The 12,719-nt window shown below is 31.1% G+C and overlaps 1 protein-coding gene across 1 annotated transcript; it reads right to left on the reverse strand.

Annotated features, from left to right (window-relative positions):
- Positions 1-7,873: 7,873 nt before the first annotated feature.
- On the reverse strand, positions 7,874-11,426 carry LOC132746839 (uncharacterized). Its single transcript, XM_060736102.1, has 2 exons — positions 11,353-11,426; positions 7,874-10,692 (listed from the first exon to the last, which is right to left on the reverse strand). Exon 2 carries the CDS (start codon positions 10,632-10,634, stop codon positions 9,297-9,299), a length of 1,338 nt encoding a protein of 445 aa, XP_060592085.1. The 5' UTR covers positions 10,635-10,692; positions 11,353-11,426; the 3' UTR covers positions 7,874-9,296.
- Positions 11,427-12,719: the final 1,293 nt, after the last annotated feature.

The raw sequence follows: 12,719 nt of genomic DNA on the forward strand, positions 1-12,719 counted from the left end.
TAACGATGATTTAGCCCATTGTGAAGTTTGAGTATCTGTGACCAAGGCGCCACCCATAGTGTTTAATTCGTTCACGAGTCCTAAATAATCTTATAAGTAAATTATGCAATAACTAAAGGTAATTTTATTCTGCGTATTTTTTGACAAATATACCACTTCGCATACGTAACAAGCAAAAATAACCCAACACTTTCAGAGCTTAGTGAAGATCGACGTTTTGTGAAGATCCAAGTCAATAAGATGACGCAAAACCTTATATTGAATGGCCTATATTCGTTGTAATTAATCATATATACTGAATAATTGTGGAATCACCCCAGTGACAATACAATATCCAACAAAACTCCTACAATGTCTATTGGCCTATTGTTATGAAAATATTGTTTTAATGAATGTAGTATATTAAGGTTAAAAAAAAGCATTTCAATGTTTCACACAAGGAATGACAAATATTTTTTAAACAAAATATGTTTGCTGATATCGGAGTTCAAAACGCTATTATTATCCTATATCAAGTATAATTATGTAAAAATATTATTTTGTAAATCATCAAACAATTGTCTCAAGAAATTAAGTATATATCTGCAATTAAGTTAAGAATTTAATCTGTCATTTATGATGATGATAGGTTCAAAAACTAGGATTGACTGTGTGATTTATGTGATGTGAAAGAAATAAAGACAATTTTGCCCTTCAATGTTAGATTTATAAAGAATTTCGAACCTGAAACATGCCTAATTGTCATGGTCATTTACTTCGCCGTTGTGATTCGGTTAAAGCTAATATTGGGGAAAATAATGCATTTATTCAGTGAATTCAAGCTATTACGCGAATATATAAAGCTATTATAGGGGAGAATAATGCGCTAAATTAAAGCTATAAAGAGAATATATAAAGCTAATATAGGGGAAAAATAATACACTAATTATGTGAATTCAAGCTTTAAAGAGAAAAGTGCTAAGCATACAATTTCATTGACACCGGAATTGGTTTTTCAAATTTTAGAATAAGAAGAGGTTAAATTTAAAGATATATTGGTTTGATTGATTTATTTATTGGACAAGAGCAGCATTTGTAACAATTTCATAAACCACTACATTTTTAACACTGTTTAATGATCTCTCACCAATAAAAAGTAGAATTAACAGAAAAAACTTTTTTTTCAACAAAATCAGCCAGTGCAATTAACATTAAAACTGATTAAATGCTAAATTGTGTTAACATTTCGTATCATCTCCTTAAATGTATAGCAAAAATAGAATCTTTTACCAATTTTCTATACATTATTATGAATTTAAGAGCGATAATATATTGAAATAGAAGAAGGATATACATTTGTATACATGTATGATTTCAAATAATTATGTCCCAATCGGAATAATACATTTTTTTGTCAAGTGAATGGTGAACGTAAATATAGTTCAAAACTCGTCTGCTATCCGACTTGTTTTTATTCTATGTCATATAATATACACTCAGCTCATTATAATATCTCTTAAATGCAATCAAATAGTGTTAAATAAAAGAAACAATGCATTTTCTGTAGGTACAATTAAAATACAAACGAAATGTTTTGGCATCAATGCAGCTTTATTGGTGGCCATTTGTATTCAATTTGTTTGTTTGTAGGAAAATATGAAAGCATTCTTTAGCCGATACATATTAGTACGTTGACCAACACAACCTCTTTTCTTGTGTTATCTTTAACATCTTAATACCCTAAGAAAGAGTAAAATCTTTGTTGATATAATAAATTATTAAAAGCGTAAAACTAGTCATAAAAAAGTCGTTTATTACTTTGAAATATAAACACAATTAAACATTTTAACCCGTTGTATTATAGTATTAATGAACACTTCAACATAAACCTCTCCCACCAAATCAGCGAAATATATATTTACAAGCCTACATTTCATAGATACGCATATGACTAGTGGTTTTAAAAATACATTACCATCGATATCAGATTGTCCTTGGCCTGACCTCAATATATCTTCTAACACAAAAAAACTAGTTTGAAATAATCAGCTTATTTTACACTCAGCTATAACCGTTTTCCGTTTCTCTGTCTTTGATTCAATGTTTTACAACAAGGATTTGTATTACAATATTTTTGTCTATATAACTCGTATATCAAATATCAATCGGTCTTAATTTCTGAAATACATGTTAGATATCACCTAAACATGACCAACAAAACATGACCGACCTATGAAACAAGAATTACAATATACATTGTACCACCTCATACAAAACATGACATACAATTTACTACCTACCTACAAAACATGGCCTACAATTTACTACCTTCCTACAAAACGTGTCCTACAATTTACTACCTTCCTACAAACCATGGCCTACAATTTATTATCTTCCTACAAAACATGACCTACAATTAAATTCCTTCCAACAAAACATGACCTACAATTTACAACCTTACGACAAAACATGTCCTTTCTACAAAATATCACCTACAAAATAACAGAACAGGAAAATATGTCGTTCGTCTATCAACAAAAACAGCGGGAGCGATATATATTAACACTGAACAAATGATATATTGTTATGTTATTTGATATTTCCTCAGCAAATTAGCTTCACTTTTAACTAGAATACCATTTTCAACATCGATAATGTTGTTTGAATGAGATAGTTTTATTAATAAATTAATCCCTTGAATGGAAAATTATTGCCTTTGAGTGATAATTAAAGATATTAATCTGGACCATGTTGGTAAATATCACGTATGATACAGAAACATATACCGTACTATATCTAACATGTTTTGATTGTCTGGGCTGCATTTTTGTAAGCTGATTTCACTTAAAACAGTAAGTTGTCATAATTGAAGTTTACAATAATTAGCGCGTTTCCAATAAAAAAGATATATTTTGTCGTCTTTCTAGTGATTTGATATCACATTTCTTTTGTATGTTATTTTTTTTATAATCTCGGAAAATCAATGTATATTTGTTAATGTTTGTACTGTCAGGTAGGTTTGTGAAATAAATTTGATAACATTAATTGTTAATATTTAATCATTGTCTTGAACAAGCATAACGATGATTTAGTCCATTGTGAAGTTTGAGTATCTGTGACCAAGGCGCCGCCCATACTGTTTAATTCGTTCACAAAAATTGATTTTTCCTGAATAATCTGATAAGTAAATTATGCAATAACTTAAGGTAATTTTATTCTGCGTATTTATAAGACAAATATACCATAATTTTTAGACAAATATTCGCATATTTTACAAGCAAATATAACCCCACACTATCAGAGCTTAGTGAAGATCGGCGTTTTGTGAAGATCCTCGTCAATAAGATGACGCAAAACCTTATATGAATGGCCAATATTCATTGTAATATATCATATATACTGGATAATTGTAGAATCACCCCAGTGACAATATAATATAAAAAAACCCTACAATGTCTACTGGCCTATTGTTATGAAAATATTTTTTAAGGAATGTAGTATATTAAGGTTAAAAAAAGCATTTCAATGTTTCACACAATGAATGACAAATATTATTTTAAACAAAATATGTTTGCTGATACCGAAGTTCAAAACGCTTTGAATATCAAATATCAAGTATATGTAATAATGTTATTTTGTAAATCATCAAACAATTTTCTCAAGAAAGTAAGTATATATCTGCAATTAAGTTAAGAATTGAATCTATTATTTATGACCATGTTAGGTCTGACTGAGTGATTTATGTGATGTGAACTAAATAAAGACAATTTTGCCCTTCAATGCTAGATTTATAACGAGATGTAAACCTGAAACATGCCTAATTGTCATGGTATTTACTTCGCCGATGTGATTTGGTTTCCCGAGAAAGCTATTTTCAGTCATGCACTCCAATCGTCCTTTACATATAGGCATGCGTGGAAGTAAAACAAGTTGTTGAATTTTGTTAGAAAAAAAGATGATTGAAGTAATTTGAAATAAATCTAGTGGAAATTGTAAACACAATTTTAATGGGCAAATTTTTTTATCCAGTTTACCTCCCGGCTATGTTTGTTATTGGTGGTCGTCAGATCCTTATGCGTAGTATTATTTAGGAGCATATTGTCATTGACTTGCAGCTTGTCACTTACGGCTCGAGTCCCCACAGGGAGGTTGGATTCTTTCTTTTGAGAAAACTATCCAGATAGGTCGACGATTTCACACAGGTAGCAAGCTCGTGTTTGACAAAAGAAAATGCGGAGGAGAATCCTAGTTTTTCATCCGCCAATAAAGCTGGAAAGTTGCTATATGACCTACGGTGTGTTGGTGCGACTAAAAACCCAACAATTACAAGATGAAGACATAATGTTTTTTGGTGATTCATTAGCCATGTTTTCTTCCATGTTTACTTCAACAGACGCAGTATTAAAATCTGATGAGACTCAGTAGAAACTCCATGTCTATGTTCTATCCTTTCAATAGTTTTCACGACACCATTTAAGTAAAATATATATGAGCCGCATCACGACAAAACCAACATAATGGGTTTGCGACCAGCATGGATCCAGACCAGCCTGCGAATCCGCGCAGTCTGGTCAGGATCCATGCTGTTCGCTATCAGTTTCTCTACTTGTAATAGGGTTTGTAAGCGAACAGCATGGATCCTGATCAGACTGCGCGGATGCGCAGGCTGGTCTGGATCCATGCTGGTCGCAAACACATTATGTTGGTTTTGTCATGACGCGGCTCATTATTATGTTATTATAAAATTTGATAACTGTCTTTATGTAATTACTGGCAGGTAATGCAAGATTTGTTATTTGCCAACTAGTAACATTAATGAAACTAGACTGCATTGATCGGATATACGCGAGCAACCTGTAATATATAATGACACTTCCCATTTGGTGATTTGTTTTCCTAGAAAGTTTCGGTATGAAGATATATGTGACCTTTATATTGGATCATCTCATCACCTTAATAAAAAATATCCTTGCGATACAAAATATAAAACGTTATGTTTCGCGGAACTTTTTTTTGTCTTCAAAATACACTTGTACAAACATTTTGTACTACGCAAAGCCGTCTTCGATAAAATAGTGAAAAACAGAATCCCTAAATACAGCCCAACAAAACAAGTTTGTACACAACATTATAAATATCAAAACAATTATAATTAAATTGGTTTTTTTTGTCAACTAACATGATGTTGCAATGATTTTCATAGGCGAATTGTCAAAGAAAATAAATCTCTGTCATTTAAAATGTTATAGTATACTTGTAATTATAATTTCAATTTGTTTACTATAATTTTTGAAGATTTTGTTTTTTTTAGAAAACAAACCGATTTTGGTAGTCAAAGTTGATGGACACGTTGAAATCTACTAACCTTATCATTATTGCAGTGTACCTTGAATTTCAGTTTGTATACCATCAAATCTATAGATAAATTTTGTATTTTTTAATTGTAACTTTAAACAGAATTTAAACAGATTTTGGGAATCAGAAGTTCGGTGTTGTTATATTTTTCTGGTCCTTCGGGATCATTGATGCCTCACTATTAAGTGATGAGAATTGAAACCGCTCAGGCCGGTGCTAGGGGGCGTGAGGGATGTTGCACGTATTCATTATCCCTCATGTACAGGCTCAATCAAACCGAGTCTGCAATTCTTATGTAATTTTGTTGTGATTAATGCTTCCGGGGGATCACTTTGTTTCCAGAATTTCATGAACATTTGATTTAATCTTTCGTTTCCGGTTAAGCTAGGGATTAGTTTAAAGAGTGACAGGCATTGGCAAAATTTTTATTATGAAACCAAGACTGTGGCCAGCGTCAAAGAGCATTATCGCAGAATATTTGAAAGAGATACCACCCCGAACAATAGACTCGCTCGCCTAGAGATAGATAAGATCATAATTATATATTGTAAATTTTAGGAGTTCTTTTAAAAACAACTTAAAAATTTCAAAAGGAACTAAACTGAAAACGCACTATTATTATTGCATTGAGAGGCAATCAATAAACGACAACATATTTTAACTGTAACCAATATTTATGTAGGGATATAAACGTTATTATAATTTCTTTAGAATCGCTGTGTTCAATGATTTAATTCTATACAAATCATGTGAACACTGGACCTTTAAGTTCAATTATATGTGTAAATTGTTGAAACACTGTTTGCTATAAGGACGTGACGGAAATGTTTTATATTGCCAATACACACTTTAAGTTTCGCTAATTCAGAAGATTCTACTACAAACTGAACGTTCGCATTTGTTTTCCACTTATACTGTTAATGATTTTTGCAAATTCTTCCTCCCCTTATTCAAAATCTGAAACCTGCCATATGATTGGGTACATTGATAAGTCGGAAGCTTTCTTCATTACTTTCAAGGAAAAATAAGTATTTCGAAATATTTATACTCATTCATCATTAGACTTTTGACAGTGGCTGTCGTTGTTTTTTGTAATCATTTTGAATGCCATCATGTCATAAAAATGAAAACAATATATAGTGATTATTTCTTTTCATTTCTTTTATTTTTTTCCAACAATTTATTATTATAATACTTTACATATAAAATATGAAAATAATTTTATTGCAAATCCAAAACAATGTATACATAATAAGATATAATCATAATATTTTGACATGTGTTTCACTAATTAATATATACTTAAGAAAACAAATTATTACAACCATAAAATAATATATTGTGTGAAACTAAGCGAAACTCTCATAAAATATTCTTTATGTTCATCAATTTTCACCTTCATATCCTAGCTACAAGTCAAAATATACAAACGTAAGTCTGAAGGTGCACATAGGTTGGGTCTTATTCTACACCGTGTTGCAAAATAAATATAATTTATGATTAATTTTTTAAATTTTATTTGATGTATCAAACGCAGTATTCAAAACAATAAAACCAGAGTTTAATTAATTTATTGAAATGACGATCATAATTAATTTATTGAAATGACGATCATATTAAACATTCATCTTTCTAAGTGGAAAAAAATACAAACATAAATCTTGCAAAGAATGTCAGAAAAAAAGAATGAAAAGGCTGGCGCAGTCGCAGCGTCATCATGCTATGTATACTCAGTACTTAATTATATTCCATTTATTATATGTGGCAACAAATAGTATTGAACAATTAGTAGAAACATTTTGAGATTGTTATTTTTGAAATGAATATGATTTCAAATTGTATCTTTATTCTACGAAAAATGTAAGATCAACTGGAAGTAACAACGATTTGAACGTTGGTTGTCTAAATCGGACATTTAATTTTCTACACATATTTATCCCAGCAATCACTTATTATTTTTTCTCTCTTAGCTAAGTACCAGTAATTAAGCGTGAGACTCAGATATAAAGTAGGAATCACGCTCTCATGCCCTGGTTTTAATTTCTCACGTACATGCTGTTGTACTTCACATAATGACAGATATTATTATTTATTTTAAACTCGCTAACTTGCGCGCATCGCTGTTTGATGCGTTTATTTCTCGATTCGAGGCGAAAGACATGTTGATTTACTGGAGCATTTTGCATATGAAATTCAGATTGCCTTGTATTGAAGAGGATCATGTAGGATCCTCAATTTGTGTGAGTCTTTTTCCTGCACATAATACGGTGCTGTAGAGCCTATGGAAATAATCATTTTATTGTTTACATAACACTTTTTTTGTGTGTTTTTTTTTCTGCTAAAAGCAAACTGCATACAAAAAGTTAAACTCGATAACGTCAACATTATATATTATTCGTATTCAATGGTAAAATTAGTTTCACAAGTTATTTTTTAATTATATTTTGTTTTTAATTGAAACATACAATATAACCTCTACAGAGAAATGCCCTCTTGTTGCTTAGAGTTAGTGCTCAACATAGGTAAAATGCCGTGGAAATCTTTAGATAAAATATGTTTTGAAGGCCGCTCTGTTATAGTGTAATAAAAAAAGTTGGTAAGTACGTACACGCAAATCCGAGTAGCGTAGTGTTCGTATTCGAGTCTGCAGTTGCGAATATGCGAAAATCCTTATTTTTAGTATGATTTTCGCTTCCAAAATAGTTTTAAAGTTTGTCACAGAAGTGTTCATTTTTTAATTTATAAACCTATTATCATAACATTTTATTAGATTAATAATGTATTGCACAAAGTTAAAAATGGTAAGCAAAATAAATGTTGTATCTTGAACAGTTTGTTTTTAAATATTCTTAACATATTTGAAGATTATTTCTGCTTTTCATTTATCACTTTTTCGGCACATTAGTATGTATATCTATTTTGATTGCATTTTTTAAAAATGTGTTTTATCACTTGGCACGTCTGTCTGTATGTGATTTTATGACAGTGTTCAAAAGCTGAAGTAACTCAAAAAACATTCAAACGAGTATAAGCTAAGCTACTAAATGTACTTACTTCAGTCATACAGCAATATGCGATTCTTACTTTTTTTGCGCTGAAATTAGTCATTTCATTTATAATAGAACACTTTTTACTCTTTTATTTGCAAAATATAAAACTGAAATATGCATGAGACTGGGTCCAGCAAATTGGAAACATATTAATAAAAAGCCTTGTCGGAATAAACATTGTACATTTGCTCATCTAACATATGCATTTCAATGAAAAAATAATCAACAATTAAAAAAATATATTTCATCAAGTCCCTGTGTGATTTTAAATGTTCGACGTAATAAAATTGTTATCTGGTAAATTCGTTGAACTCCAACGTCTATTGACGTCACCAAAAACATTCCTTGTTACTCATCCTTCGTTTTATTTTCAAACAGTAATAGAAAAATATCTTACGCGTTGACCCTATATTTTTATTGCATAAATATTTTCCTTCACGATTTTAATGCATTCTTAACAAATTATAGCAAAATTCACCGTGTTGATCTTTTTAATGTCACAATTGTTATTGCGATGACGTGCGATATTTTCAACAGATTTGTTCGTCAAAACAGAGGGATATTAGCCGTAAAATCACAGTATATTTATCAAAGTTAAAAGAAAGACATCAAAGTAAAGGCAAACATCTACTGAACATTATAAAATTTAAGCGTAAAAACAGGCCGTTTTATCGATATAAAAGTCACAAATCCTACGCCGCCGATAGAGGGCGTTTTGACGTCATAGTAACGATTAGTCTTTACAAAATAATGCTGCGGAAGTAAAGCTTACATACACGTATCTGCATGTTTGCATACCAAAAAACATCAAGATCTGAGATGTTGTCAAATTTCGGTCGGAAAGTAGCGAGCTACCTTAATTACACGACAGTTATCGGTTATTTTGTTACATATACAGACGTCACGTGTAACTTAGAGGAAATCCAAAAGTTTCGACCTTTCATTAACAATTTGGCGTATGTCATCCATGGATTTACCTGATAAAAGTAAACTGAACAAATCTGGCAGTAAAATATTTACAAAATTGAAACGAGCTTCAAATGCAACGTTTTTCTTAGCTTCCTGTATTATATTGTCAAATGTTTTGCTTGTATTAATATCAACATTGTGTAAAGATTTAGTCGCATCATATGCAAACACGAAAACTGAACGCTCTGCTTCATTTCTCCACTTCCTAAACGCTAGGAAAAGATCTGGTTTTGATATTGTTAATGAAATACAAGTATATAATTTCGGGATTTGTAGGAGGATACTACCACCCTGCTCGAGGCAATCTGACAGGAAGTTTATGACGCCTTCCTTCTCCTTACCAAGCACAGCACCTTTCAGGAGATTTCTCTCTGGTATCATATAATTTGGTAAATGGTTGTTAGTGATGCAGTTTTTAATGAAAAATATCGCTTTTTGAATTAGATACACTATATGACTTGGTGATAATTGACCGAAATGTGTCATTTCCATGACCCAAAAAATAACGTTTTTTATCACATACGAGGTTAGAAATTTACATTTTGGTTTTAAAAGTGTTTTAGCCATGATTTTCAGTAAAACATATGCTTTCACTTGAATATCAGAAAGACTTGACACTAATTTCTTTTCTGCTGTAGTATAACATATTCTCCATTCATATTCTTGCATATCACCTTGTTTGCTACCGATTGGAACAATATATCCTTCCATTTGAGAAACTTCATGTCTAACCTTTCGAGGTGGCCACGCATAGTTCCTTGTCCTGTTCGTCCATCTGCTTAAATAATTACCCCCATAGAAGGAAGTACAATATACGTAGTCTGTATCTATATCACAAGCAAAAAAATGTATAGCAGGTCCAGTTAAATTGAAATTGAAATTTAAGTCGCTCAGATTGGGAGGTATTGCACTTTCAATTAAACGATCTTTAACTCCTTTATTTGATATGTACATGTTTTTCCCTTCAACCTTGATGTAACCTGGCTCCGTATTAGTATAATCAGCTCTTAAAACAATAAGGTCGCCATCCGCAAAACTTTCATCAACGCATATGACATGTTTAAATATTTTCATAATGTCTGTATCACTATCAGACAGTCCAACACCTTCGCCTCTACTACCAACTATTAAGACTGAACCCAATGATGATGCATTCGTATATATTTGAGAAACTTTATCCATGTGTTCTGCTCGATACACAATTTGCTCTTTACTGAACCCCAAATAATCTAATGTAGAACATATTGCAAGAGATAAGTTCTTGTCTTCAACAGATGACATTGTCACTGACTCAAAGGTAGAGGATCATGTGGAGTTGATTATCTTAAACATCAGAACACTGGAAAGGAAGCAAGGAAGGAGTTAAAGCAAACGCAAATGGAAGTTTAATTAATGTATTGATGCGGTAATAAAATGGTTTTAAATGTGAAAATAATGAGCTGAGTGAAACAGTTTAAGTGAATGGTAAACAACTAACCAAATAATATTTCGAGTAGCAAACGAGTGTTTTTCAAATATTAAGTGTGCCTATGAACTGTTTGCCGAAATAATTTAGTCTATTGAAATTGTGTTCCAGTAACACTTATCCTAACCCTCATGTGATACTCTAAACGTATGTTTTTGTCTATTTAATCTAAAGATAAAAAAAAATAAGAATTTAAATGTAATTTGGTATAATTTAGTCTGTTAAATAAATTTACAGTGTATTTATATTTGAATATGTTGTATCAAAAATATGTTATTAAACATCCAAAAAATAGTTTGACTTAGAAAATATTCCCTTTTACTATTTTTGTTTCGAAACCTTTTATTATTAATAGCATTTCATATTTTTCAAATTTGTAAAAAAATCTTGAATTTTATATCATTGCGTACATATTTGTTTAGACTATTCAACTTTTATTTGAAAGTATCGTGCAAATACATGCGATAAAACCTTTATCTACATTTATACTAATTCATATATAAATTCTAAATTAAAATATTTAAACTATCGTACCTGGAATGTATTGCAGCGAGCCGCCAACGAAAAGTAGCCTTGGAGCAACATGGATAAACTGTTTATAAGGAAAGTTCACTGATGAAAGTGAGGAATTCTTTTATTATTTCCTTAATTAACAGACACTCGATGTAATAATAAAACCACAAAATTTGTTCTTCTAAACATTTTCTACTAAACAAACAATATCTTGTTCGTAGAGTATTGTTTATACATTGTTTATAATTAGTAATAGTTTTCAGTTTGACGTGGCGGTTTTAATTCCTTTATCTAAAAATTAAAATGCATATAGCGAAACATGCTTTTTCGCAAAGAAGTTAAAATGCCATTGATTCTGAAGCCATACCATAAGTCAATCATGCAAATAATTCATGATTCTGGTGCCACCATTAAAGAAATAAAGAAATAAATAAAGTTTAGTTTTTCTGAACAAGCAAATCTAATTTTCAAAATAATCCACTGGTACTTACATTGGAAGGGCGATTAGTTCAGTCCTGAATGTTGTTTTATATAAACCAACCATATCGCTAAATAACAAAGCATTAGCAAACTAAAGCAAACTTTAATGCCGTTTAGATATATTAAGTTCATATTCATTCAAGGTTGTAACAGTCTAGGTAGTATGATAAATTTGTCTAACATGTCATTGAGACCAATTTTAAATCATATTTGTGTATAAATTTCTACAGCTTATTATCATTTAAACAGATTTTTTTTTCAACATTGTTATTGAGTGTCCGGGATAACTGCCATACTTAAGTTACATCAAATGAAATACATCGTTTCTAGATTATTTTTTGCCTTAGACAAAGAGTTTTCTAAAAGTAGCTCCTGTCATTAAAGACAGATAGGTTACGTCTATTTTAAAGTGAAATTTAGGCAAATTTGATGTACCAGTATCAATGTAATTTACATTACTGATATTATTAAAAGCCCATTCTGTGTTGGACTTCATGTCAGTGGTTTTTGACAATTGGTTTGTGTTTTTATTATTTTTGAGGGAACCTCCTCTTTCAAGAATTTACCAGAATATCAACACATGATTTAAATATTAAGAGTTTAACATAGTGAATACGTGTCTAAACTAAAACAACAACGTAAACAGTCATTATAAATTTCATTTGACACATTGGCGTGCAAGCAAAGAAATCCTTACGCTGTGTATAACAACCTTTTGGGTTGAAACATATATGAGCCGCGTCACGACAAAACCAACATAATGGGTTTGCGACCAGCATGGATCCAGGACCAGCCTGACGATTCGCCAGTCTTGATCAGGATCCATCGTTTGTTCGCTTACCAACCTATTCACAAGTAAAGAAACTGTAGCAATCAACGTGGATCCTGATCTAACTCTGCGGCATGCT

This window comes from Ruditapes philippinarum, unplaced genomic scaffold (assembly GCF_026571515.1).
Source record: "Ruditapes philippinarum isolate M1 unplaced genomic scaffold, ASM2657151v2 ctg762_1_1_1_1, whole genome shotgun sequence".
Lineage (NCBI taxonomy): Eukaryota > Metazoa > Mollusca > Bivalvia > Venerida > Veneridae > Ruditapes > Ruditapes philippinarum.

Bases quoted from the DNA above. Each gene is read 5' to 3' on its own strand.
- LOC132746839 (XM_060736102.1), bottom strand. From the start codon at position 10,634: ATGTCATCTGTTGAAGACAAGAACTTATCTCTTGCAATATGTTCTACA.